Source organism: Melozone crissalis, unplaced genomic scaffold (genome assembly GCF_028551555.1).
Source record: "Melozone crissalis strain CALT ecotype California unplaced genomic scaffold, PUWL_Pcris_2 ptg000027l_1, whole genome shotgun sequence".
NCBI classification, from domain to species: Eukaryota; Metazoa; Chordata; class Aves; order Passeriformes; family Passerellidae; genus Melozone; species Melozone crissalis.
Genome location: NW_026535805.1, coordinates 77,776,163 through 77,803,922, shown reverse-complemented (window position 1 = coordinate 77,803,922; position 27,760 = coordinate 77,776,163). Strand labels below are relative to the sequence as shown.

The 27,760-nt window shown below is 36.8% G+C and overlaps 1 protein-coding gene across 23 annotated transcripts in view; it reads left to right on the top strand.

Moving 5' to 3' along the window:
• RIMS1 (regulating synaptic membrane exocytosis 1) overlaps positions 1 to 27,760 on the top strand; it is a 305,897-nt gene that overhangs the window by 253,393 nt on the left and 24,744 nt on the right. For 15 of the 23 annotated variants that reach the window (XM_054280426.1, XM_054280428.1, XM_054280424.1 and 12 more), the window contains one exon: positions 11,824 to 12,056. The exons of the other annotated variants lie outside the window; for them this stretch is intronic. In XM_054280426.1, the coding sequence (XP_054136401.1) occupies positions 11,824 to 12,056 (233 nt within the window). The remainder of the gene's footprint in view (positions 1 to 11,823; positions 12,057 to 27,760) is intronic. 23 annotated transcript variants of the gene reach the window in all.

Genomic DNA, 27,760 nt, shown 5'->3' with positions numbered 1-27,760 from the left:
GAGAAGGCTCAAGGGAAGTCTCATCAATGTGCATAAATGCCTGCAGAGAGGGACTGGAGAAAAAAAGGCCAAACTCTTCTCAGTGAGAGGATGAGCACAAACTGAAATAAGGCAAATCACATTGAAACATGAGAAAAACATTTTTTTCTGCGAAAATGTATTAAACACTGGAACAAGTGGTACAGAGATTTTGCACAGTCCAGTATCGGGATAGCCAAACCCCAAGCAGATATGGCCCTGTGCAGCCTGCTCTTATCACACCTGCAGTATGAGTTGGACCTTGCAATCTCCAAAAGGGTCCTCCAGCCTCACCTGTTCTGTGACTCTCTTTCAGGTTTTCATTTCATGCTGCTTATTATGCTGTTCTCTTGCACAAAATGCTCAGTGTCTTTAGTTTGGAGCCAGGTAAAGCGGCTGGAGGTTTGCCATCTCACTGAGGACAAACAGCAGACTTGAGCTGCAGATCTCTCAAGTTGATTTAGCCAGAGGTCACTCTCTGGATTGGAGATAGATTTTCTCCCACTGGTTTTCCATCCTCCCATGTAGTAAATTAGAGCTAGTTTGATAAAATTTATAGTGGTGAGGGTCTAGAGAGAGTCTGAGGAGTCTTCTTACCTCTTCTCAGGATTCCCAATAATGCTGCTTGTTACATCATAAATGTATGTGATCTGACTGGTGCAATACAGTTGTTCACTCCTTCCCCCACCCTCTCTAGACCAGGGCTGCAGCCACCCTTCTCAGCGCACTGATTCACTGAAATGCAGCATTACTGCACCACAGAGCCAGCTGAGCAAAGTTATACTTCATGTCATAACAGTGAGGGAAAACAACACACCAAGGTTTTTCACACATTGATGAGACCGAGGTCTGTGTTGTAATAAAGAAACATTAATTAACATTAATTTCATGTTAATTACAAAAGTAATTAAAATCTTTATATTGAATTTGTGCTACAGTGACTAAGGGTGTAGTCAAGATACTTTACTCATGAAAAAAATGAAATGTAAAATCTTTTCATTATTGATATAAATATTGCAAACAGAACTAGTGGAGGCAAAAACAGAACACTAAAGCTTATTCATCAATAAAAGTAAATCACCTGGAAAATGGGAACAAATTCACCAGACTGGCTTTGTGAAGGGTATTTCAGACTGGCTTTGTGGAGGACATTCACTATGCCACACTCATTATCTAAACCTGGGAGAAGATCCTGAAAATGTGTGGAATATAACAGATATTTTATACCCTGCCTAAGTTTGATCCCATATTTCTTAATGAACCAGTGTAAGGGCAAGTTCACATTATATAAAGAAAGGATTGAGCTATGTGAATTTGCAGTGGAATATGCAGTGCTGGAGCCTTGCATAAGAGGGATCTGTTTGTGTCTACTAGGTAAAATTGGGTATTCCTAGGGTTTATAGCTCTCATTATTGATATTCTGTATAAAAATAAGCATCATTTTAATTATTCAAGGTGTTATCAGCCCATATCCTTGTCTGGAAAGGAGACATCATGTACCACAATCAAGGTGGTTCCTCATTCTTGGGTTCCGAGAGCCTTCAGGATGTCAAAGTAGAAGACATAGTAGATGATGTGTGCTGTATGTGCTGTGGCACTGCCAAGCAGATTGAAAGAAACCCAAAGCCCTGCATGGCTCATGCATTCCTAGCTGTGTGCCATCAGGTAACCATGATCACACTGCTCTGGCCGCTGGGCCTCTTGCTTAGGTGTTGGCAGTGTATTAAGAGCTAGATCCTACAAATCTCCACAGCTGCACAGACAGTGGTCTTGCAATATCAGTCTGCATCATGTTGAAAGCTGGCCCTCAAATGGCATTTTCAAAGGGGTGTTTCCTGGGTTTCTGCTTAAATTCTGCCATGTGCTGTAGTTCAAAGCATCTCTGTGGAAGGTCTGTTCTGTATTTCTCAGGCCTAAAGCACCACAGAGTCACATACCTGCAGCAGTAGCAGAAATGATGAATTCTGCTGCATATATATTCACTTAGGAATTAGATCAACCTTTTCAGTTGTCACATTTCTAAAGAATCTTGAACCAAGTTCTCATTTGCCATTTATCTTCCATATTGTATCTGCTTCAAAGCCTGCATAGCTAAGGTCTTGCAAATTTATAGATTGCTGCAGTTGCAGTTTGTCAGCTGGGCTATGGGTCACAAGAATCAATGCTTCAATATGATTTGGTTTTAATCAGATGTCAGAGCTCCAGTGCAATGGTGCTCGTTGAAAACTTACTCATTTCTTTTCTTAACATGAACTGACATGGCTTTGGGGACATAATGCTGTTCTCTTTTCTGAAGTTTCCATTTTTAATGGCCAAAATACTAAGTTTCCAATTAATTTTTTTAATTATGTCTCTGCAAATTTAACTTGACTTAAGAGTATTTATTGACCTGGGTATTTCTTTCTCATGACAAATTGTAGATCCTGCAATTTTAATGTGCAAGATTTTTTTAAGATGATTAGTTATATTTCTCATAAGTGTGAAATCCTACCTCTTCTATGTAAATTGGATTTCCTCCTTTCTAAGAAAGAAATAGAGATAGTAGAACTAGTCTACACTAATTAAATTAATTTGTATATTTACAATGCAATATTTCTTTTGTATTAAAATGTACAAATAACAGTCTTTTTTGTGGATTGGAAATTTATAAGCCAAAAAAAAAGTGAATTTCACAGGAAAGTGAAAACCCATTAAACTCTTTAACAAGTCTATGCTCAAGATAGTGATATATTTTTGCAAAAATTAATACACTTTTAATGGTTATTAATAACATGCTGTGCAACACATTGGCATAATGGCAACATCTTAAATCTAGGTTTAAAAAGAACAATAGTTCATACCCTTATTTAAAAACAGGGAGGGGAGATTTCTGTGTGTGCTTAACAAACTGATACCTTGATTCAGTTTCCTTCTAGAGGAGTAAATGATCTTTGTGAACACAGAGAGGTATTTTAAATAAAACTTTAAACTCTTTTGTCTAGTTTTTTATGTACACCAAAAGCTTGAGCTGATGGAAAACTCATCAGTCTTCATGTAACTGTGTTGAGTAGCACTAGTATGACTGCTACTTTGCTTAAAATGCAACAATTAAAATAGAGAAACATGGATATAAGAACAAAGAGTGCAGGTCTTGTAAGATAATGCAGTTTTATTACAGTGCAAAATGAAATTTGTCATTGCTGCAAATTCCCTAGCAGGGTTAGCAAGGGCTAAGAAGTTCACAGATGTGGACAATTGTGTTGTAGCTGTCATCAAAACTGATAAATGAGGAGGGTTTTTTTAAAAGTTCAGGATGGTAATAATGTTCATTTTTGAAAAAAAAAAAGGGTTCCTACATTGCAAAAAGTCTGATCAAGATTTTGAGGTGAAGCCATAGGGATAAAGCCTTCTATAAACTTGTTTAGAGAATGAGGCAGGAATTTTAATTATCTTACTTGCCTAATTTATTACTGCTCTGGGAAATCACTCTTTGTCCCATAGTTTTTATTTGATTAGTGACAAATCATTTCAGACATGCCTTTGTTGGTGGCCATATACTGCCTTGCATGGCAGTTTATTGTGTCTTGATGCTGTGGATTCAACATTCCCATCATGAGGGAGGTTTGGAGCAAAACTCACACATGATTCTTTAGGGCTCTGGTTTGTTTAACCCAATGACAGTAAGAGATTGCATGCTTCCATGGTTGCTGAGTTCACTATGCAAAATGGAATGATGGCACATGAAGAAGATTTCTCTGCAAAAGCAGAGAGGATAGTGAGCGTTTTGTGGCTACAAATGATAAACTGGCCATCCTTTGAGGGAATTATAGTATACTAAATACTTGTGATGGGACATTGAAAAGACTTCTTTTGTTCAGTTTCCACAGGAAGTTTTAGGAACTGTTTTGGTTTTGGAAAGAGTGATAAAAAGAATTTATTCCTCACTTTCTTATTCTCTTTCTATTTCACTATCACCATGAACTCTTTCATTCCAGGGATTATTGTCCATTATATTGTTTTTGTACTTCAGTTAGTTGTCTTTGTCTTGAGTCATGCCTGATGGGCAACAATTGCAGCCTCCCTGCATCCTGGACAGTCTAGCTAATTTGTCCCAAATGCAGAACAGACACGAGGGAGGTACTGACTTTCTGCCTCTGACCTGGAGACAAATAGTAATATTCAGGAAAAGTATGATCTATTTACCAATAGGGCCTGTGAGTGAGTGCAGTGTCACTTTGTAACAAGAAAGTTTCCTGGCATCTAAACCTGGTGTCTGATAGCTTTGAAATCTTTGAACATGAGAGGTATCACTTAAAGAAGTTGTTTTACCAAATTGACAGGTACTCAAAAGAACTGGCAGGTACTGTATTTGTGCCAAATAGAAGGATCCCCTCATTGGAATCTTTCAGTCAGGCATTAGCCACTTCTCCAAGTGAAGTGAATTGATAATTTTGGGTTTGTTGATGGTATTGGGGTTTTTTCTTGTAATTTCCTTCAAAAGGGCCAGGCAACCTGCCATAGTATATCAGCTGGAATTTAGAATAGATTAAATAAGAAATTTGACCATGGGCAGAAACCAGGCATGGAAAATTTCTACCTAAATTTTTCATGTTTGACAAACAGAACAGATGTAGGTAACAGGCAAGGCAATTTTTGTCTAAACTCTCCACAGTGCAAGCATCCACTGCAACACTTGAAGTAAATTACCAAATTTACTTTGTTCCTGATTATCCAAGTCACTGCAGCTAAAAACTGAGCCCCAAAAAAGTTTCATTAGCTGTGCACTTCCCAGTTTCATTAGAGAGAAACACATTGAGCATGACCTGTGAATAGTTAATATTGCTGCTCAGGTGTTCTGTCTTGGGGCAAGGACAGGCACTCTGATGTAACCTGAGTCACAACTTCTGCTTTTTTCAGAGGGAAATACAGGGCAGTAGCCTCCAAATTATTACCATGAAGGCAACATAAATGAAAACATTTTAGATAAGCTGCTTAAAAAATATAATGTACCTTCTTTACCCCCAAAGAGTGTATTACAGATGGAAACTTCTGGTTCTGAGGTCATTTGCAAACAACACCAAGGTGAAGCCAGAGTAATTACTGTTCTAATTATTCATTATCTAAAGATAATGATTTTTGAAAATCCATCATTATAAACTGCTTTATGTGTCTGTCAAAGAGGGAGGGAGATGGAGTCTTTAATCCCTTCAGAACATCTGTACATGAAAAATGTACTATGGAGCATTGCTTCTGCATTTTTAATTATCTAATTATGTTTCCTTTTTCAAAGAAACTGTCGCATCACCAGCAGTCTCTCTTAACAATTTCAAAAAAATGGAAAAATTATTTTAATTGGTTTTGCGTTTAATTACTGCAGTTGATAAAGATGAAATGTAATCCATAAACTTTTAGTTTAAGTACATTATGCTAATATTTTGAACAGGCAGTACTTGTTATTTTTAGATTAAAGAAACGTAGCAAAATAGTTTTAGTCATGGCTCAGACCTCAGAGTACTTATCACTTTCTTTATCTTCACCTCAGTTTAGTATATTTTTAAAATTTTATCTGCACTTTTTTTGTTATTCCTGACCTTACACTATCCCATTCAGCTTTTCAGATTCTCCTCCTTCATTTCCTTTTTTTTTGCTGTTGCCTGTTGCTGTTATCTACTTTTGAAAAGGGGCAGTGAGGAATCTATTTCATATCAATGGTGTAGCATTTTTGACATGAAGAGCAACCACACCACAGGTACTTCAGTACCTCGTGCTTTAGAGGGAAAAAAATACAACAGGGAAAATAACATTACTCCTGAATGTCATGCAAAGGAAGAAAATCTGGTGAATTCAGCTTTCTTGATGCTGAAAAAAGCTTCCTTCAGTGTGGACATACACATCTTTGTGTTTGTCATACACACACACACCCAACATCTATTTTCTCAATACAGATTTACATCCTTTCTGTTTGGTAACTGAATATATGCATGGCTATATGCAGTCAAGTTTGAGCTGTTTGTTCTTTGATTCACATGAGCCTTCCCACATCAGCTTTAACAGCAATAGTTAACCCTGAGCAGTGGCCCTGGAGTGGCTGCTTTTGTGTTGCTTTTATTTTATGATTCAAGTCATTAGTTGGCTTCAGGCTGATGGTGCCTTGGGTATGTGCAGGCAGACACAAGGGCTCCCACATACAGAGAAAATTGCTCTGCTTGTTTCAGAGAATATAAATTAAGTTGAAATGTTCATGGCAAATAATAAAAAATTTGCTTTTCTTTTGCTTGGAAAAATCTGCTTATTTTTCGTGATGTTCAGACTTACTTTCTGAATTGTTATTCTTTTGTTTCATAGAGAAATGCTACTTTTCCAAGTTTAAAAAGTAGAAATCTCTCAGAGCTGTGAAACTGGCACAGTTCAGTGGTCAGTGTGCTCCTGATAAAAGCATTGTCACAGCCCAGATTCTGACATACTGTGCTCCAATATGGAAATTTCCTGATCTTCCAAAGTAGGATTTTAACCAGTTAAGCTCCCAGAGGAGGCTGCTGTTACAAAATCTTCCCCAGCCCTTGGCTCAGTGAGAGTTTGCACACTGAACACAGTGGGGCTGGGGATGTTGGGGATTTGTCCTCCCAGAGGGAGCAGCTGTGGCACTGAGTGGCACTTTCATGCAATATAGGAATATTGTCAGCAACAAATAGAAATTACTGATCTTCAAATATCTTCATACACCAATAGGACTCTTGACAGCAGAAGCAAGGAGTTTTTTTGTGATTTTAATAGCTATTTTATAGGACATATTTCACCCTAGGACAATCTAATATATGATCAATGTGCGTGTTAAATCAATATGTAGTTCCAGTTGGTACAGACTGTACAAAATTATTATTTGATTGAACCAACTTTTATGGTCTAAAAAATTCTTTTTACTAACTAGAGAGAATTATAATATAGGACATATGTTTGCCCTTTGGTTTGTAAAGCACCATGCTTCAATTCATTTATTAAATGGTAATGAATATTTATTTTTTTATTTTAAAATTTACAGTAATATATCTTGCAGAAAATGTAATATATCATATATAAGATAAAAATATTTTCTTAGAATGACAGAGAAATTTGTAGATAATTAATCAATTGTTTGTATTTATTGATTATATATCATAAAATACTAATAACAAGACACTTATTTTTAGAAATGTAATGTTTCTCATGATAAAAATATCTTCCCTTTGGTCCAGAGCTGTGATGTGTTTAGGAGATTATTAGTATTCATGAGCTGCCTCATTGCAAAGGGGAGCACAGGGGCTGTGGTGAGTGCGCGGTGCTGCAGTCGGCAGGAGGCAGGGGAGGCTCAGAGCCCTGTGCTGCTGGGCCGGGGTTCTGCTGGAAGGTTCAAGGTGCTGCCACTGCCTGAAAAGAGCTTACAGCATCATCTGCACAGCAAGGAGTACAGGGCATCCTTTATTTACTCATGGCTTGCTTTCTTGGGAAAATGGGTGGAGTAAAAATGAGGGCTCATGCAAACAAACACCTAAAATATTTTTTAATACATCATCAGTAATTCTAAGAGAATGAGGGGAATGCTGTTATTTTAGCAATGGCTAATCAGTTCAGATTTTTTCTGTGAAAGGATTTACTTCCAGATATTACATAGGTGAGTTTATGGACAAGTATTTTTCTAGCTTTCTTACCACTGTCTTACTAACTTTCTTTTTCAGGTGGAATGTGCAGGTTTTTTATGTAATTACTGAGAGATACTGAGTATATGTCTATATACCAATTTTCTCAGATCTAATGATTTATCCAATATGCTTTTATGGATCTTGAATACATATATAGTAGTTATCTGTACATAGAAAGATATATAATGATGTAATACAGGTACTTAGCTTGATTTCCGTTCTAAATAGTTGAGTGTGCTGCACTTTTTAATGTAAGCAAATATTATCCACAATGCTCTTATAGCATGCTCATCTTATAAAATTTGGTTCAGGGTTAATTTTATGCTATCTTGTAACTCAAAATACTCTTTGATTAAGTTTTTTTGAGGTAAAAGCTCATTCTTCATTCCCACAGAGGCAACTTTCAGGTAGGGGCAGCTTGCAAAACTGAATGTGTTGCTTTCTTTCATAACTCTGATGGCTGACATGTGAATACAGTCTTGATGTCTTGTGTAGTGCAGGTACAACTTTAGGTGGGATTTGTCTCAACTGCATAAGCTTTGGCAGGAAATGCAAGCATTTTTCCCTTGGTGGAGGGAGCAGTGTCTTCCCTGCTGATGCAGGAACCTGGGGGTAGTGTCTGACCCCAGTGCGGGGGAGGCTTGCTGGGGTTAGAGGGAGATTTTCTTTACAAGTTAAAATAAATACATTTTTAGAATGTTGAAAATCCAACGACTCTTTTTCTATTCTGAATATCTGTGAAGTAATACACAGGCCCATTTATATTGTCTGTAACCATTCTTAATATGCACAACAATTATGTTGTTATGGCTGTAATTAGAACTACTTAGAAATAACATAAGACATTTGCCAAACTATCAACCAGAAGAACTGCTAAAGATCATAAACTAATTTTAAATAAAAATTTAATGAATTAATTGATTTATGACTTAATGGACTATATGGATAAATATGTTGCTCTTCATAATCCTGCTACAGAAAAAATACTTATTTATAGTGTTATGATAACTAGGTTTAAATATAATTTAATAATTTACCAGTTTTAGCCACAAGCCTGCAAAAACTTGCATCTGCATTTAAATGAATATGTTAATAACCCCAGCAAGTCTGCAAAACAAAATAAAAATTTAGCCATGTTATTATCAAAGCAGCTAAGTGCAAAGGGATGTATCCATGCAGGTCCTTTTCTTGTTTGTGCTTCATAAATGAAACTCTAACAGTAGTGAATAAAGCAGGAGTGTGAGCTAGCAGCTTTTCCTTCAAGTGATAATCAGTAATGTAATGGTAAAACATTGTGTTCTAAGGGTAATCAATTAGATGGTATAAGAATGCTGAATTTTACATACCCATTCTTTTGAGACTGTTTCAGTAATGAAAAATAATAAACTAGCACAGGGATTAGATGAACACAAAGAAAACTTAATGTATTTGCTTTGTTATAACAAGAGGAAGTATTGGGCAGCTGTTGATCCTTGGTCCTATCCCATTATGCCCATTTCTAGCAAATTAATAGCTATTTTGTACTAGTACACTGGAACATATTTCCTAGGAAAGCAGGAGTTCATATTTGCAAGGTAAAAACAAGTATAAAATTAATTTGAATTCTAAATTTCTCTGGGGTTTTTTTTCCAATTAAGATAAATATTCTAGTTCCTATTCTAGTTCTATTCTACTTTTTGCAAAGAATCAGAAATGAAACTTATATGAGTCTTGGAAAAAAGTGATTTTTTTCTATTATTCAGAAACTTTCCATGTTCCCTGAATTAGTGAATTCATACATCAAAAATGGTTTTTTCCTAAAGTTATAATACCATCTTTTTCTTATTTCTCAGCTGATGGACATCACTAGCTCCTACATACATATTCAATAAAGTGAGATTAGAGCATTTCAGGTAAATTGTAAAAAAAAAAAAAAAAAAAAAGAAGTGAACGCTGGCATAAAAACATTGTTATTTTGTTATTTATTATATTCATAAACACCTGAAATTCAGTACAGTAAATTTAATAATATGGTAAATAATTCTTTATTTGCATGGCAGATTTTATAGTCCATTGAACTTTAGTGCTGGAAATTACGTAGAAACAGTCACAGAAATACAATTCCCAGTGCTGTTGGAAAGAAATTATCCACGTGGAAAGGAGTTGTCCATGTCTAATCAAAGTAGGAAGTAGAATCCTTCGAAGTGAGGCCTTTGAACCTTGAAATAGTGAAGTATCTCTTGCTCCAGAGAAGAAACCAGTTAACAGTGTTGCCTTCTATCACCCTAGAGGCCTTTTCTTTGATACTTTTGTATATATGTGAGGAAGATGGTATTTTTGAGGTTTTCTTTTTTCCCCATCTAAATTTCTTCCTAGAATGATTGAATATGTTTGTGTTTGTGCTCACATTTATGTGAATGTGGTGTGGGGAGAACGGTGGTAAAACACAAAGGAATTCTATAAGGAAACTTTAAAATACAAATGTCTTATATTTTTGCCTTTCAAACCCAAAAGCCAGTCAATAAAGTTTCTCTGGGACAGGAGGGAACATGACAGAACCTATTATAAGCTCAGTGTACCTCAGGTAGTCCACTAAAATGTGTTCTTGAATACTTTGGTGCATCAAGTAGCTTGTTCTGTTTAATGGCATAGATGGTTTTTTATCTGAGCTTAACAGGAGCAGATTCTGAGTGCTGAAGATGGTTAAAAGCCTATGCAGAGGTTGATAGTGATCTTTCTATTAGGTGTTGTCTAGTCAAAGACTTAACTTTCCAACTTCATTTTCAAAGAATAATGTCTATTTCTATGTGCTCTTACCTATGTGGTCACACATATAGTCCACCCTTGGAAGATGCCAGTAAAACAGGGCCACATTGTTTTAGTTATAGTTTAGGGATACAATTTTTTATACTTTCCTGGATCTGTCTTGGGACAAGACTGATTCAACCTCCAGCAGGGCCCAGATCCATAGAAGTTACAGGATATCATATTTTCTCCCATTGACCCCTTTATTTTTCCCTGGTCTGATTTCCTATCTGTCTGAAACTTGCCATGACACAAAAAAGCCTCTAACTCCACTCTTTCTAATTTTAACTGGGGGAGAGGTAATGAGGGGTGGATGGAAATGGGGGACAGGAGCAGGCCATTGCATCTGCTGGAGAGGGGTCTTGCTGGGAGAGACTGCAGGACTATTGGTTAACAAATAAATTTGACTTCAAAATACTGAAAAACTGAAAAAAAATTCCTAAACCAGCATGCTAACAGCAGGTCTACTAATCAGCAATAGAAGGTCAAGGAATTTCCTACATGCTTGGCCAGTTTAACAACTGCATCTGAAGTGAGTCCAGCTGCAACTTAAACTTCTGTCTTTGCAGAGTGGCAACTAACTTTATATTGCCTTTAGAGCTAGGGCATTGCTTGCCCACAGCAGACTTAGGGCTGGGCATTAGAATGTCCTGTATGTATTTGAGACTGTTCTCTAAACTCTGTGAACACTTTATCCTGTCTCTATACAGTGGAGCAGAAAAAGGATTTGTATACAAACATTTAAATGCATTTCAATGCAATTCAGTTAAAGGAACTCAAACAGAACTGCCAGAGTGATTCATTTTTCTGTCAATCAATAAAAATTCTAGTGGGTTATTAGGCATTTTGCCTCAAAATTAGTTTGCTTTCATATTGTAACTATTGCACTTTAAGGAAGTGAGAGACTGAAGACCTAAAAAATATTACACGATCTCTTTGAAAAGTATGAAAATTTAGATGATATCTTTATTTCTGTTAGGTCTTTGGTGAACAGCACTGATAAGATGAATGTGTTAAACTACTGCCCCACGTTAATTTTCTTTGGTTGTAAAATTGCTGTTTTATTTGTTTCTGTATTGTGGGGATATAGGCAGGAAAGCTTCACATAACTTTTAAGTGCCTCTCAGTTGTTCTGAAAAACATGGGGAAGTGTTCATTTTATTTGTTCCCCTCAAAGTGGAGGACAAACAATAGCATTGAAAATATGTACTCCGAGGAGCATCAAATTAAGCTTTTACTTGTGAACCAAATAAATGGAAACATATCAAGACTTAAAAATAATTTAGTGATTAAAAAAAAAATAAGGCTTTTGGAAATGCTGTTACACAGACAAATTAACATGTTTGTTTTTACTTTGTAACTGTAGTACATTTACTCCTAAAATGCAAGGCAGACGGATGGGGACTTCAGGGAGAATCACAAAGAGCACAAGCGTGAGCGGGGAGATGTACAAGCTGGAGCACATTGACGGGAGCCAGTCGGACACGGCCGTCGGCATGGTGGGAACAGGTGGGAAGAAAAGGCGCTCCAGCTTTAGTGCCAAGGTGGTTGCCATAGTGTCTCGAAGGAGCAGAAGCACATCTCAACTTAGTCAAACAGGTGAGTGAGGCACACAGTCCTGGAAACAGGACTCTCACCAAACGTGGTTTACCCTTATTTCATCTGTGGCATCTGTGTTACATGTATATGCATCTAGACTGCTCAAGAGAGATTTTCCAGCTGTAAATAAACTCCTGATGTATTAATTTTCTTTGATTATTTAACATCTGCAAGAAACAATATACAAACGTCTTTTAGAATGTGTGCTGTAGTTACTTTCTGCCGTGATCAATGGAAACTGTTGTCTCTTAGAAGCCTTGTTTACAGGTAGGCCAGGAAATGCAAAGAAACACATGTCGGTGTCAGCAGGGGATAATGGTTTGTTAAGACCAGCTTTTTATGTGTAGGAAATTTCTTTTAGCATAAGAAGAGTTGAGTTGAGTTGAGTGTGAATGTGGGAACTGAAATCTGAGCAAATGAATGGCAGTTATGCAACTTGAATCAGAGGTTGTACCTGTAGTGGCATAAAATACATTTTTAAAAATTACTTTTGTTTTTTAAGTTGAGAGTTAATCCAATTTTTTTTTTTGTAATGCTGGCAAGTTGGGGTCAGTGATTTCAGATAAATTAGATGACAACGTGATGCTTCATTAGGAGAATAAGTCTTGCAACTCTTTATTGTGACTCCAGAAATCTTAAAAGCTTCATATCAGCATAGCCTCCAGGAACAAAAGCCCATACAGAAAGATAAAAAAGGGAAGAAGAATGTTTTAAAGTCCCTGTCCTGCTCCTGAACCCCAGTGAAGACTCCTGCTTTTGTCTTCATTGGGAGCAGGACATGACCCTAAGGGTCCTTTCTTACTAAGAGGGGGAAAACAAAGTGGAAAAGCTTCATCCTAGCATGCAATGCACTCATATTTCAGCATTCCTCTCACATAGTCAGGGTATCTAAAGTAAGGTAAGTAACAATATTGTTTATTTATGTCATCAAATATTTCCCCCCTTTCCCCTGGTTTTCTTTGATTGCCAGATGAGCAGCAGAATTGATCCATGCACAATTAAAGCTTGGTCAGCTACAGCAAGAATATTGTTATATTTCTCTACACTATTCATGAATTTTCAGCCAGTATATAATCATGCAGTTGAACCAAATGATAAATGAAACTGGTGTATTTGAAGCCCAGAACTGTAATTAATAATGTGTTGTTCAAGAATGCACGGTGACTAAGTATGAGACTGGAATATAGATAGTTGCACACAGTGAGATGCTATTTTAGATGTATCAGAATCAATGGTGTGCTCTGTAAGTAATAAAAAGTGGTGTTGTCATGTAGAAAGGATTCCTATGCTGATATTTTAATCCACTTAAAATCTGAGCTGTGACATCCAAGCACTTCGCAGTATATTCTATTTAAAGCTCATATTTTTCTAATCTTTGTAGAAAGGTACTATAGCTCTCCAAGTTTTGCTTGGTGTAAATTTCAAAACAATAGGAATTTTGCAAGGAATGGAACTTCTAACGTTTTCCTGAAACTCAAAGAGCAAATCAAATATGAAAAACATGATTATGTATTATTCATGATTGTAAACCAGTTCAGAGTCATCTTTACCTTGTTTTGACTCAGGCTAAGAGTATTCTCTATGGCATAATCAGAGCAAATAAAAATGTGTCACTTTTTGTCAGTCACTAGTTTTGAGTTTTGTCAAAAATCAGTGAATTAAATTAATGCATTTTTTAGAACAATATGCACATCAGGCTTGATAGATTTTCCAAATGACATTGTTAGAGGTTAAGTGCTCATGTTCTAAATCAGGGACCCACATCCTTTCCTTCCTATATTATACAAGATGAGAGGAGAAACATAAAAATGTCTATTTCATTTTAATGTGTTGTGCAACTTACTAAGGTCTCCAAAAATTTCTGTTATGACAAGATAATGTATACTGGTTACTTCTTTAAAATTTATTATGTGAAAACTATTTCTCATAGTTAAGGTCTGAAGTTTTGGAACTGATGTGAAAATTTATGGGCCTCCAAAAGTGGTATCAAGTAGGAACTTTTGGGACAGATTTTCAGGAACTGGAGGTGTGCTGTTGATGCAGTATATGTATTTTAAAGGAAATATAAAAATATAGAAGTAGATGTGTAGCCTCCATAGGTTGTTCAGGTTTTATTTCTATGACTTGCATGATTATAAGTAAGGGAAGCATGACAAAGATAGTTATTTGTTTCTGAAAACTCAAAATAGAAGATCAGAAATAAAAAAGGCAGATTTTTTTGAAAAGCATCAGTTCTATATTCTTATGGATTGAGTACATCTGAAATTTTAGTTTACTGCTGTCTTCAAAGCCAGAAAAGTTTATAACTATCTCACTTTTTTCACTTGAAGAAATGGTCAAAAGGGCTGCATTTGACTTATTGTAGATAATTCATCCTTTTAACATACTGCATGGGCCTAATGTTATATAAAAACAGAAGTGGTGTGTATGGAACTGCTGCAAGGTAGCTATTATTGATGAGATTTTATTTTCTATGCAGCTGAAAAAGGAGTGTGTGTGTGTGAGCCTGTGCATGTTTGTGTCTACACATACACCCATGGATTTCTTTGCACATATGGAGCAGATCCTTGCATGTTGAAATTAGAAGGACCAGTAATCATTATTTTACACACCCTGTTCCATGCTGTTGGAAAATATTTATTCAGGATCTGTGCCTTATAGGTGGTCAGTGAAAGAATTGGTTTCTATTTTTATGTAAATCTGCAATGAAATTATGTATTTTTGCTGCACCTTCCTTTTATGTTTAAGATTTCATAATACTTGTAGTAACTGTTCTGTGAAATCCTTACTTACTATGTATTTGTTCATTGTGCCCACAAATTGGATAGATTAAACAGTTCACCAGAAAAAGCTTTTAATCTTCTGACAATATTCCTAATGAAAATCCAGCTCTTCTTATGTTATCACAGTTACAAAGAAGAAAAGGAAAAGGGAACAAAAAAGAAGCAAAACTCCCAAGATGACCACAGAAAATTGAAAATAGCTCCAGGCATACATAACCATTTTAGCTGCAATACAACTTTTCTAGCTTTCTTTGTTGGCCTTATTTTGGTAAATAAATATATACACATATACAGAATAAATGTATAACTACCAATTTTCTGAATATGGCAAAATAAACTTTAAATCACAGGAAAATTATAGGAAATTATATTAGAATAAGAAATCATCCTCAGTTTTCTTGTATTTTGTATTACAACACTACTCCCTTCTACAAGGAATCTTGCCTTGTAGTTTCCATATCAATGAATGACTGAGGCCAGTGTTGATCATACCACATTTTGATTTGGGGTTCTAGGTTTGTTTTGAATGAGGTGAAAACTTCCATAATAGGAGGGAAAAAATTTATCACAGAATTTGTACCATATATAGAGACATAATAATGCATTTTGAAGTGGATAGAGGCAACAGGAGGGGTATCATCAGTACAGTGAGTTCTGGAGAGAAGGAAAGCCTTAATCTCAGATAAAAGGAAGTATTCCCATCCCTGGATCCCTTTCAGTTCTCTTGGTACATGCAGACATGTGTCTTAGAAAGCAAAAGAATTCCTCCCTTTTGCTTTCTACCCCCTGATCAGCAGATAGTGCTTCAGAAAGATCATCTTTCAGAAAGATCATCTTTCTTCTTTGGAGAAGCTCACTTTTCTTCTCTTTGAGTGCCAACAGTGGCTTGCAACTATTTTGAGATAGATGAGAGTGGAAGAGATGCAGAGAAGGAGAGCTAAGGAGCTTAGAAGAATGGGCAGCATTTTTATTTTGACATTACACTGATACCAGGTCAATTTTCTAAATGAACATTACCTTGCTATGTTTATGGTGTGAACCACAATGAGATTTTTCTGTGTAAGAACCAAAATTATTTGCTTTCAATCTTCTGTTGGTGAAGTTCAACATCAACAAACTGAAATGAAGCCCATAGGCATTAATGTTTCAAAGACAGATTATATACCATGAAGCAGAGCTGAAATCAAGTGTTGTCACAAGGTGAAAACAGAATGAAGAAAAATTCTTTTCACTTATGTGTGTCTCTGAAGTGGATACTTGGAGGGAATCTTGAAGTGTTTGTCTGCTTCCCTCAGGAAGTAACTTGCAACCTGAACAAAAACAGTATCTTAGAACATATTTCCCTATATAAAAACTAGAATTTCCTGCTAAAGTATATTTTCTGTCATTTTCTGTAATTTGTCCTATAAAGAGGTGGTTTCTGTATTCTTTTGAATTAAGCTCCAAATTCCCGATTTCAGATAAGATAGTCTCATCTAGGTGAGGGAATTGTCACTGAGCAGTAAAGTTCTGACAGTTGTGCACCCCACAGTATATCCATGCTGGTTTTGTGAGCTCTCTGCAGCTTAAAGAGCTTTTCCTCATCCAACTGATTTCCCCACGTTTCACCTTCCAAGACTGGTCTCAAGGTGGCTTTCTCTCATGGTTGCTAAATTAAGATAAGTTGGATAAGTAAGGATTTAGAAAATAAAACCTCATCCATTCCTCTGTTGATGGAGACTGTGATGGTTCACTGGAGGTACTTAGTGACTGTTAACAAGCACCCCTATGATGTGCAAAAAAAACCTTGCTTGGGAAACAAGGAAAGCAATGCTTAAATTGAGCCTTCCAGGCTCAGAGTACCTAATTTCAGAGTGGACACTGCCATTAAAGACAAAACAAAACAAAACAAAACAAACAACCAAAAAAAACCAAAAACCCAACCCAAACAAACAAAACCCAACCCAAAAAACAAAGCCAAAACCAAACAAATAAACCAACAAAACAATCAAAAACCAAAACCACACATTCCCACCCCCACCTCCCCAGTCTGTTAATCTGTTCTTAATTTTCTCAGTCTTTTTTTGTTTGGAAATGCTGGTAGCACTATTTTTCTGTCCATCCTTGTAGTAATTTTATGGTAAAATGAGGGATTTCCTACAGGTCTAGGTGGTATGGACAGAAAAAGCAGATAATGAATAAGAAATACAATATGCTGGAGGGCAAAGGCCTTTGGCATAAGGTTTGTTTGTTGTCTTTCTTGAGAACACCACTGCTTCTTTGCATAATTATTTTTTTTTTTCAAGGGTTGTGGCAACCTTTTCATGTAGTGGTCAGGCTTTTTTTTCCCCTGACATTGCAGATTGATTGATTGATTGATTGATTGAATGACAAGGATGCATTTCTAACCATGATTCTTTTACCTCATAACGTGACTATTTTTTTATTACTGTAGTGAAAGAAATTGTGCTTATTTGATAAGAAACAAGGGCTAGACAAAAGTTTACAATTACTTTTTTTAGAATTACTTTATTTAGAATTCAGTAAATCATCTATTATTATTAGACTGGATAGAAAGCATGGGACTCAGTAAGGAATACTGGATGACAGGAAGAAACCGGCAAGGAGGGAGGCATCAACTGGATTTATTAAAACAAGCCAGAGAATGTCTGTTAGTTGAATTTAAAGACAAAACCCACAGGCAGATTTTGTTATTTTATTGAGAGCTAGTGTTTATGCTGCTAGAATATGATGATGAAAGTGATTAGAAAGTATGTCAGTTCTGGTAATCTAGGGGAAGGACTCTTGGGGATGGTCCTGTGCTGGGCCATGAGTTAGACTCAAGGATCCTTATGGGTCCCTTCCAACTCAGCTTGTTCTGTGAACATTCTGGCATTCAGTGACAGATGAACTTGGGGGTAGAGTAGTTTTTCTGAGTAGCACTCACTGGATCACAGAATGTTTGCAGAATAAGCTGAGTGAAAAGCTGTGACAGTTCAGATTGCAAGTTCATTCCTTTTGGAATGAGTAATTAAAATTTTCAGATGGAAAAAAATGCAGAAGAGTTCTTGAATCTGAAGGACAGCACTATCAGAAACTGCTACAATAACAAATAGGTATAAATTGGTTACAAATAAATTTTATATTTGTATCAAAATTACAATAAAGTTTCTAACAGTCAGAACAGAGAGAAAAGTATCTTAAACCTCTCAGAGCATTTAGCACAATAGGGAAAGAGCCTTTTTTTCTTGTTGTTTGTTTCTTATCTAGCATAATACTCTTTTGCTGTTTTCACAGGATTTCTTTTCTGATATTACCTTTTTGTATTGCCATCTCTTGTTCATCCAAGGGGAATGCTACAAGATATCAGATTTTCTAATGGCAGATTCAGAAAATTAGCTTGGAATTAAGAATTAACATGAGAATTAACATCTTACAGCTTTAGAGTTACCTCACAGGGTTAACCTTCTCTACTGCAATTCACATGTTGTTCTCTGTTTTCTCAGAGGAGCATTTCCAAGTGTCTGCTTGTGTTGGGCATTGATCTCTGCAAGAATGCTTCATATTTACACATGAGCTTCCTTACCTACAGCTGTCTCTGTTTTGTTATCTTAAGTGAGTAGGGTTTCAAAATATTTTTCTTAACTCTAGACTCTGTGTACTTGAAAAGTAGATTTCAGCAGCCTAGCAGATGTGTGGTGGTCTGTCCTGCAGCTCCCTCGTTAGCCTTGCTTGTCTGTTCAGTATTATCTCTGTGACAGTCTTCCCTATCTGGGTTGGTTTTTTGCCAGAGCAGCCCCTGAGAGCTTGCTCTGCATAGCTGTGATGATCTATGAGGATAATGGTTTGGTTGCACAAAAAGAAGAATGTAGGGAGATTGACATTTAGAAGGATTTGTCTTTTCAGCCAACCTAAAAAAGTCTTTAGTGAGCAGCAGGGATGGTCATGGTGCCTTAGGGAAGGTGACAGGATCTGGGCTCTGCACCTGACACCCAAGAGGAAAGAGCAACCCTGATCCCAGAAAAATCCTGAGCTGCTCCTACACCCAAATATTTCTGCAGCAAGGGGTGGGGAAGAAGAGAAGGGTAATGAGCAAACAGATGAAGAATAGTTTAAACAAAAAGAAAAATACCTGATTTTTTTCATAAGAGGAATTCCTTTATTTCTAGTAATGATACTCAATTCTTTGAAGCTCTTGAGTGAATGTAAGCATGTTCCCTTTTATTTACTGTTGCAGTCTTGCTGAGGAATTCACTACCCTTAATAGAAACACAGTTCAGTTCCAGTTACTCATCTTCCAAAAGATTTCCTAATAAGGGCTAGTATTTTGAAAGTCCACTGCTCTGCTGAATTGGTGCTACATGTGGTTCTTTTCCTTGTTCCTGAAATGCAAATTGTGACTTTTTCTCCTGTTATGCGGTTGCCTGACTTGTACTCAAAAGTATTGCTCTGCTTTTGTATTTGCAACTTTTCCCTAGATTTTTAAAAACAGATATAACTGCAGCAATAACTGTTATTAGGGCTATTTCCAATATGTTAGTAGCATGGGGTTTAGGAAAATTTATAGCTTTCCAAAAGTATAATCTTTATTATGCCTAAACTATGTCATGTCTTGGATATGTCATGTCTTGTATAATTTCAAAATATGCCAAATGTATTTAATAAGTGTAGCTTCACTGCTATGTTTACATTGTATTTTCTTATGAAAGGCCTTAGAAAAAGGCCTACTAAGAGTTCTGGCTATATTTAACTGAGCTCTGTTTAAAGAAGACTTTTATTTGCTTTCTTATCTGATTCACACTATGTTCACAAGCTTTACTTTGTGCAAGTATAAACACAGAGTTGAAATGTTACCAAAATTATGACAGAAAAAGGAAATAGAGTGGTGCCAAAGGATTACCAAGAGGGAAGAAAATTGTACTACCTTCACATTAAAAATTTCTGTGTAAGTGCCTCTCTTTAAGAGAATATCAGTCTAAAACTTGTATTTTATTACTTTTCGTATGCTTCTTGCCTGATTAGATCCACAGATTGTGTTCTGGAACTTGCAGAATTTTAGAGTACCTGTAGTCATTCAGAGGAAAAATACTCTTCCTCTGTGGCACAGGAATTCACTCCTTTCTCATGGAAGAGTAAAGCCCTCTGTTTAGAGTCAGATGACTGAGCTTAATTTTGATAGACCTTTTATTTATTTTTTTTACCTTTCAGAAGCAGTCCTTTTCTTATCTAACATCAAACTTGATTTTTTTTTTTAATTTAGATAGCTTGTTCAACACAGTATTTCAGATACAGGCATCATATCTCTAAATCCAGTAGGGCCAAGAAATTATGTAGTTTGGTAAATTTTAGAAAATAAAACTGACTTTGTAAAAAATCTTGAAGGCTTTTTGGTTTAGGGTTGGTTTTTTGGTTTTGTTGTTGTTGTTGTTTGTATGGTTTTTTGGAGGGGTTGTGGTTTTTTGTGGGAGTTCTTTTTGTTTCATTTGTAGAACATTTTAAAAAATCATACTTTTGATTATAAGATATTGGTAGGCTGAGTTTAAAAAAATGTTCATTTAGTGAATCCAAAGAAGCATTAGAGACATTATTTTTATCTTATTAGGACTTTTACATGTGAATGGGGAGATAAGCTTTGAGAGTTTTTTCAGTAAATTTTTTTTGGCTAGGAATAGAACTATTAGTGACAGAATCCAAATAAAAAAGAATAAACCTAACCTAGAACAAAAAACTGTTGTTTATGAGTGGTTTTCAAGGAAAATAATGATGATACTGATGATAATAATAATAAAGCTTGCTGCTTTTACTGCAGCTGATTGTGTTAGTGCATTTATTAAAAAAGCTGAATACATATGTAAGGTAGATATATAAGTCTGCAATACAGCTAATGGCCCTTAGATACTCCAAATTCTCTATATCATAAGTAATGAAATATGCAGAACTCAGTGAAGTTATGGAAAAATCTTCATATAAATTTTTAGAAATTATAAATTTTTTGCAAGTTATTAAGGTAGTTGAAAAATTATTTCTAATCTAAAAGTTTATTATTTGATCTTGAAAGGACAAAATTTAGCTTGAATATTTCCTGAAATATGAATAAATATGAATGACAGTTTTAAATAAAGTGCTGCCAGTGTCAGAGGAGGTATCAGTTCATGAAACATTTCAGTGTTGCTGAATCTTTTTTTTTCTTTAAAAAATTTCGGCTGAAAACTTTCACCCAACTTTACAGAGCCCTCTTGATACATAGACTCTCTAGCAGGAGCTTTGCATATGGATAGGAAAGAGTCTGATCACACCTGAGGCACACTCTTAAAAGCATTTTTCCAGTCCTTTTCAGATATCAAGAAGGGAGGTTGGGTTCAGCTGGCTGAGATCCAGGAAACAGCAGCATTGCAGGACACGAGTGGACAGAGATAAACAAGGACAGGCACTGGCCTTGCACCCACAGGCATCAGTCTGGCAGTGTTTCTGCCCCCAGGGCCATTGGCCAGTCCATGGCTGACTTTGTTTCCAAGAAGAGAAGGAGCAGCAGTTTAATGTAAACTGTGTGACAAAGGAATTAGATCTCTGATTGTATAACTTTTATTACCCAGAGTACTCTTCGTACTTTAGATGGCATATAAATTAAATTAGCATAAGTAATAACCACTTTGGCAAATCTTAATATAGAACAAAGACAGAAGAGATGAAAACAAGCACCTCATATTACTTGCTAGTCCAAACTTGCTTCCTAACAACCAGTCTGACACACAAAGAGAAGGGAAAAGGGAAATTGGGCACCCAATTCATTTGTTCTTCTTCAGCACAAAGCCTGGCACTTCAGTGGCATCTGCTGCACTTCATGGATAAACGTGGCTGAGGAGCAGTGACTTTTGTCCCCTGGAAATGTCTGCTCCCTGTGCTTGGTATGGCTTTCACCAAAACATACCAGAAGTGATTGCTTCCTCAGCAAATCAGTCAGAGTCTACTGAGAATTTTACACGTTCATATTTGAATAGATCCTTTTATTTTTACGCTGTCTTTTCCTTTGAACATGTACCAGTATTTAAAGTATTAAATTTTGAGTGATTTTTGACCACTCCGTTTTAGCCGGATTATTACATGTTAAATTTGCTTCAAATTACCAAGAAAAGACAAAGAATAAAAACAATCCCAGGAAGTCAGAGATTATGGGATCTCTACAACTGGCATATTGTCAAAGTACAAATATTTTTTTCTATCAACTGTGGCATATTTTTACCATTTTCATTAGGCTTTTGAATGTCCTGCCAGCTTTCCTTTATTTTTATAAGCAGTTTTTAGAAGTGATTTCCATATAACTTCCAGAAGGGGTCCAATAGTGCAAAGTGATGTTTTATATCTGTATTGATTTCTCTGGTGGTGTTAGGTGCTAAGTATGTCTGTTATTTGGCATAGCTTACTCTGAGTACAGCATAAAAATACTGTGCAATGCTGAAGTTGAATTGCTGTTTACTTTTGTACAAACCTCTGTGCAGTTACTTAGACCTCAGTATGTGTGGCCTCTGTGTATCCTCAGGTCTGTCTCAGCTTGCTTGAATTCACTGAAATTGGACAATTTGTTTAGATTTTCAGACTGAAGTCCACAAATATTTAACTGCAGTGCCATAGAATTAAGACATTCAAAAGGCTAAAAGATTAAACTACACTATTTGTGCAATGAACTGTTGTGGTTTATATCCTCAAAGTTACCTTCAGAATTGCTTTGAAATTACTTAATATTTATAGACATACTTGGTGCTCACAGACAGACACTCGCATCTAGTTTACTTCATTTACCCATACAGCCATTTTTCATATTGCAAAGATTTCTGGTGTCTAATCACTTCAAAAGGTTCACTTTACCAGGAATTCTTTGAAATGAGATGTTTTAATTCTCAGAAGTTCTAGATGTCTGGCCATCCTAAAGAAATTCTCTGTGTGATGGAAGCTTGGCTCTGCTTCAGGTTGAGCCGGGTCAGTGCTAAGCCCAGAGGAGGCAGTTGTCTTTCTGCTTTAATTCTGTGAGCTGTGAAACACAGGAGATTCATGGTTAGATAAGATAGGGTGGGTGCCCAGAACAGTTCCTGCATTTGAGGCTTGGGTTAACTGGGTACCTTTGATTTTATGTGGTGCTTGGAAAATATCACGACTAAAAGTCTGGGAGGTGGGGATGGTGGTGTGTTAATAGTGAATTTTGTGTCTTTGGAAAAAAATCAGTGTCTTAGGAATACATTTATTTGTGATGACTTCTTCGGTTTCAGAACAGAACTTGTCAGATTGACAAGTTATCATAACACAGGTGCATGTAAATGGATTTCCTGTTTTAACAGAGCATGTTAAAATATCCAAAAGCTCTCCCAGGCAGGAATATCAGGGTTGCTGTTTTCATTTTTTTTGCTTTCACATGGCTCTTGGTGGCTTTATTTATAGTTCTACCATTTGATTAGATATGATGGTGTAAAGTGTTCTCTCTCAGAGCATAGCCAGACTTAAACACTGAATTAGTTAGGGTGGATGTGACCTAGGATTTATGTGTAAAGTAGATAAGTTTGACCCATTACTCTGTCTTTTAAAGTTATTCTATTAATGATATTCTGTCTGAACAGCTCTTTTCTAGAGTTCATGGTCAGGGCAGGGTGAGGAGATTTATTTGACAAGGCTCATCTGCTTTCTTCAGTCTGGACTCCAAACATTAACTGGGAAAGATGTTCAACATAGAAAAAAACCTCCAGGTTTTATACTGGTAGGGTTGATTTGCTTTTTGCATAATTAAAGTTGTCCATTGAAGTAGTATTTCTTGCTGGCAAAGAAATAATTCACCAGGAAAACGTTTTGAGGGAATCATTTCTCTTTAACTTAGAGGCATACCATGTTAGGGACCAGGTTCTTCTGCCTAGGTAGAGATACTCCACTGCACTGTGAAGGGGTCACTTCAGAAAGGTCTCACACAGGATCCAATCTAGTAACCAAACCCTGTCTCCAGAGTCTCAGTAATGGTCCTTGTGAGGCACAACCACCCCAAGAGCTGGGTTTGGAAGAACTAAGTTGTATTTGTATTGTGCTTACTTTCCCCCGGATGTTGAAAATCTCACAGGTCTGGGTACATGTCACAGCAAGAGAGCTAGCATGTGTTGGAACATCTCTAGCATGTGTTGGAACAGGCAACTTAATATATTAATGCAGGGATTATAGTCACAGATCAGGAATTAGCTCATAGGAGTTGAACCTTTGTCATTGACTGGGGAATCCAGGAGAAAAAGTGCTGAGAAGGTGGTGGAGAAAATGTGATGTTTTTGAGTAGCAGTTTACAGTTTTCTTTAACAGCATTTACATAGTTGCAAATACAGTTGGATTTATTCTTGCACAAGAAGTATTTTTATGCTCCATGGCTGCATATAGGCCTTTACCCCATACTCTGCTTCATGGAGATAGCTATGTTTATAGCCAACTTGGGAACAATGTCAAGAAATTTGGTGGAATCCCCTTTTAGCCAAGGTGCACACTCTCCCAGTCTGGCTTACAGTAGTTTCTGGTCCAAAGTTTGCCCATGGCCAAAATCCCAGGAGAGTGACTTTTCCCAATAATCACCTTTAGATTGTAGCATGCTACCACAATGCCATTTAAAGTTTTGTGATTTGGGCCAGGGGACACTCTGTAAAGGGCAAAAAGCTCCTCTCCAGTCCAAGTCTTTGTGGTCCAGAGACAAATCTTTCTGTGGAAATGCTGGTGACTGAATATTTGACATAATGTATTGTTTAATTTAAAAAAAAATAAAAATTAAAAAATAAAAAACCCAAGGTTGCATCTAGAAAGACTTGAGCACAAGTCTTCCAGCCAGTAATTCCCACTGCTTAGCTCTTCAAGGAATCCCATGAGTCCATCTCTCTCAGATTGTGTTTTTCTGAATAGACCTACATGGTACAGCTGTACTTCAGGAGCTGGAGAGGAACTGTGGGATCTAGAACATGAACCCTAGAATCATTTTTCAAAGAAGTGGGACAAGAACTGCAATCAGAAAGGATGGGAGTAGTCCAAACAAGTATAGGTTTCCACAAAATAGCTGTCAGTTCATCACTTCAGGCTTGCTTTCTAGGCAGCAGAAAGAAATGTTCACTTCCATGCATGGCTTAACCATCCTCAAGTAAATGTCTGAAATAGTAAAAGCTAAGTGCCCCCTAAAATGTCTGGTTTTCTGTATATGTTCTAAAAGGAGTCTGACATGACTAGCTCCAGTGCAACATCTATAAACACTTGAAATTCAGTGAGCTGAGTCTTACTTGGCCTGTGCCCAGCCCCCTTTATTTCTGCTCCCAGCCTTTTCCTTGGACCTCCTCAGAAACAAGGACTTTCAGCTGCCCCAATCCTTCATGTCCTGTAGCTGAATCCTGCAAGGTTTCCTGCTGCTTGTCTTGCATGGAGGAGATGCACAGGGCAGAGTTGCTTGGATAGAGGAGGTCTTACTAAAAAATAACCACCTCTGGGCCACATGAAATAGCTACATGCTTGTTCTTGCTGCTGTACATGCAATAAGCAAACTGTGTCAGAGCACTAGGTTTGAACACCTGATGGGTGATAGCTGGGTGATAGCTAAGTTCAAATTACAAATGCAGGAGTGTCTTTGGCACACTTATTTTCCATAGGTACAACTGTCTTAATATTTCTGATTCTCTTTTTATAGATTTTCCTGAGATGCTGTAACGCTCTACCTCATAAGCAGTTTCTCTCATTTGCTCTGCTGATTGCTCAGCACCCATAAGATGTAAAGTCAGCTTTCTAAGATTCTGTGTGAATTCTAGACTCTGTGTGAATGCTAATCAAGAGGCACAGTTGTGTGTGTGTCTGTTTTGTATTTTTGTATTAATTGTTTGCACAAAAGGAACCATCAATATATTTATGTTAAAGAAATTGAGGTTGTCAGCCTCAGAAGTAGTGCCATGAAAAATCTTTAAGAAGCCCATTGGTTAATTGTTTTAAATGCAATCAAATGTCTGGTGATCTCCTTAAATGTCCTACCTCTTTTGATGAGCAAATGTCATCATTAAAACTAATACTATGTAATTGCTATGAATCTTTCCAGTCAAAATAAAAACTGAATAGATGGAAATGTGTAGATGGAAGTGACACAGTGAATTGTAAATTTATTGTAACTTGAATCAGTTGTGCTCTCAGCACAACTGTCATGATCCAAGCCTTTCATACATTGTCATCAGTCAAGTAGAATATGTAATAACAGCACCTGTGATACAATATTTATGATGAAAGTATAAGTACTTTAATAATTTTTTGTGTACCATTAACAAATTACTTTTTTCTAGGATATGGAACTGCCAGTTTTTGCATGCTGGGAATATAATAATGCTCTTAGTCTTGAAAGTGCAATTGGGGAGCACAGCAAGCTGCAATGTGCTGTCACTCTCCCAGTCCTGCCCTGTGCCTGGTGCTGGTGCACTGAGCAGTAAATATGTTCTCTTAGTCTTACCTGGGGTTGTGTGCCAATGTCAATACTTTTGTCAATACTATGCTTTATTAGTATTGTTTGAATACTACTTTTTGTTTATAGTTGCAAATAGTCTGTTGCTGAAAGAGCAAACAATATTTGGACAGCATGAAATTTAGTTAAAAGTGAGGAAGAGAAACAGGAAGGCAAATCAAATGTCCAGTTGGATGAGTGGTTGATCCCATAAGAGAGGCTGAATGATGACAGAGGAGACTGAGAGGGACTCTCATCAATGCATATGAATGTCTCAAAGATGGGTGTCAAGCGAGGAGTAATAGCCTTATATAAACTAAAACATAAGGAGGCCCACCTCAGCATGGGGAAGAGCTTGTTCACACTGAGAGTGGCAGAGCACTGGCACAGGCTGCCCAGGGAGGTTGTGGAGTCTCCCTCTCTGGAAGCATTCAAACACCTGGAGGTGTTTCTGTGTAACCTGCTCTAGGTGACCCTGCCATGGCAGGGGGTTTGGTCTGGATGATCTCCAGAGGTACCTTCCAACCCCAACCATTCTGCGATTCTGTGATATCAATTTAGGGTGACAGATGTGACATCTCCTGACTTTCTTCTCATGTTTTACTCTTTATCTGTGTTCATGTGGTGCCTGTGACTACAGCATTTTCAGTACTTATGACAGAAGCCGTATGCCTTAGAGAAGTAGGATCACCAGTTTTTATTTAAAGAACTATGTATGAAATGAAGTTGCAAAACTGAGAAGTGAACATTGATGCTTTGCATTGTAACATTCTTTTTCCACTTAAAGAGCTTTCCCACAGGCATGCCAGTCAACATGTTAGCTGCACAGGTAGTTTCTCTTTATGCATAAAAATGGTCTCTTTGTTGGTGGGATATGCTTATTTTTAAGAAATTGTCTTGAGAGTTTGATGCTTAAAAATCCCATTGATTTCAAGGCTTAAGAATTTAGCAGCCCAATAAGACTGTTCTGTAGAATAAATGGATGACCTTTTGCAGATTTTTTTTTCTGTTGTTCGAAGTGTTCTATTCTCTTAGAGTTGTAGTAAGAGTATAGCAGTCATTTTGCAATCCTGACTGAAGCAAGAACTGCTATGGCTGCTATTTAAATATGTACTGTTGGACTTTGTAGTGCAATTTATTTTATGTGCTCTTAATTTATGCTCTGAATTTTATAGTTCATGTCAGACCTCTTTAGTAGTAGTGATGGTTCTTTGTTCTTTGCATTGTTGGCAGCCATAGACCTTAAATCATTTTACAAAGGAACGGTAAGTGCCATTGTCCCCTTTTATTGAGGAGCAAACTTCAGGACTGCAAGTGATCCACTGAAAATCCCACAGTCTGCAGAAGAGCCAAGACTTCCTAAAAAGCTTACAGCTTGAACTGTGAGATTAAAAGATATTTGTAACTGCTTGACAGTAACATAATGTGCATGTATGTGTGTAACCTTTACACTGGGGTATTGCTTTAAGGAA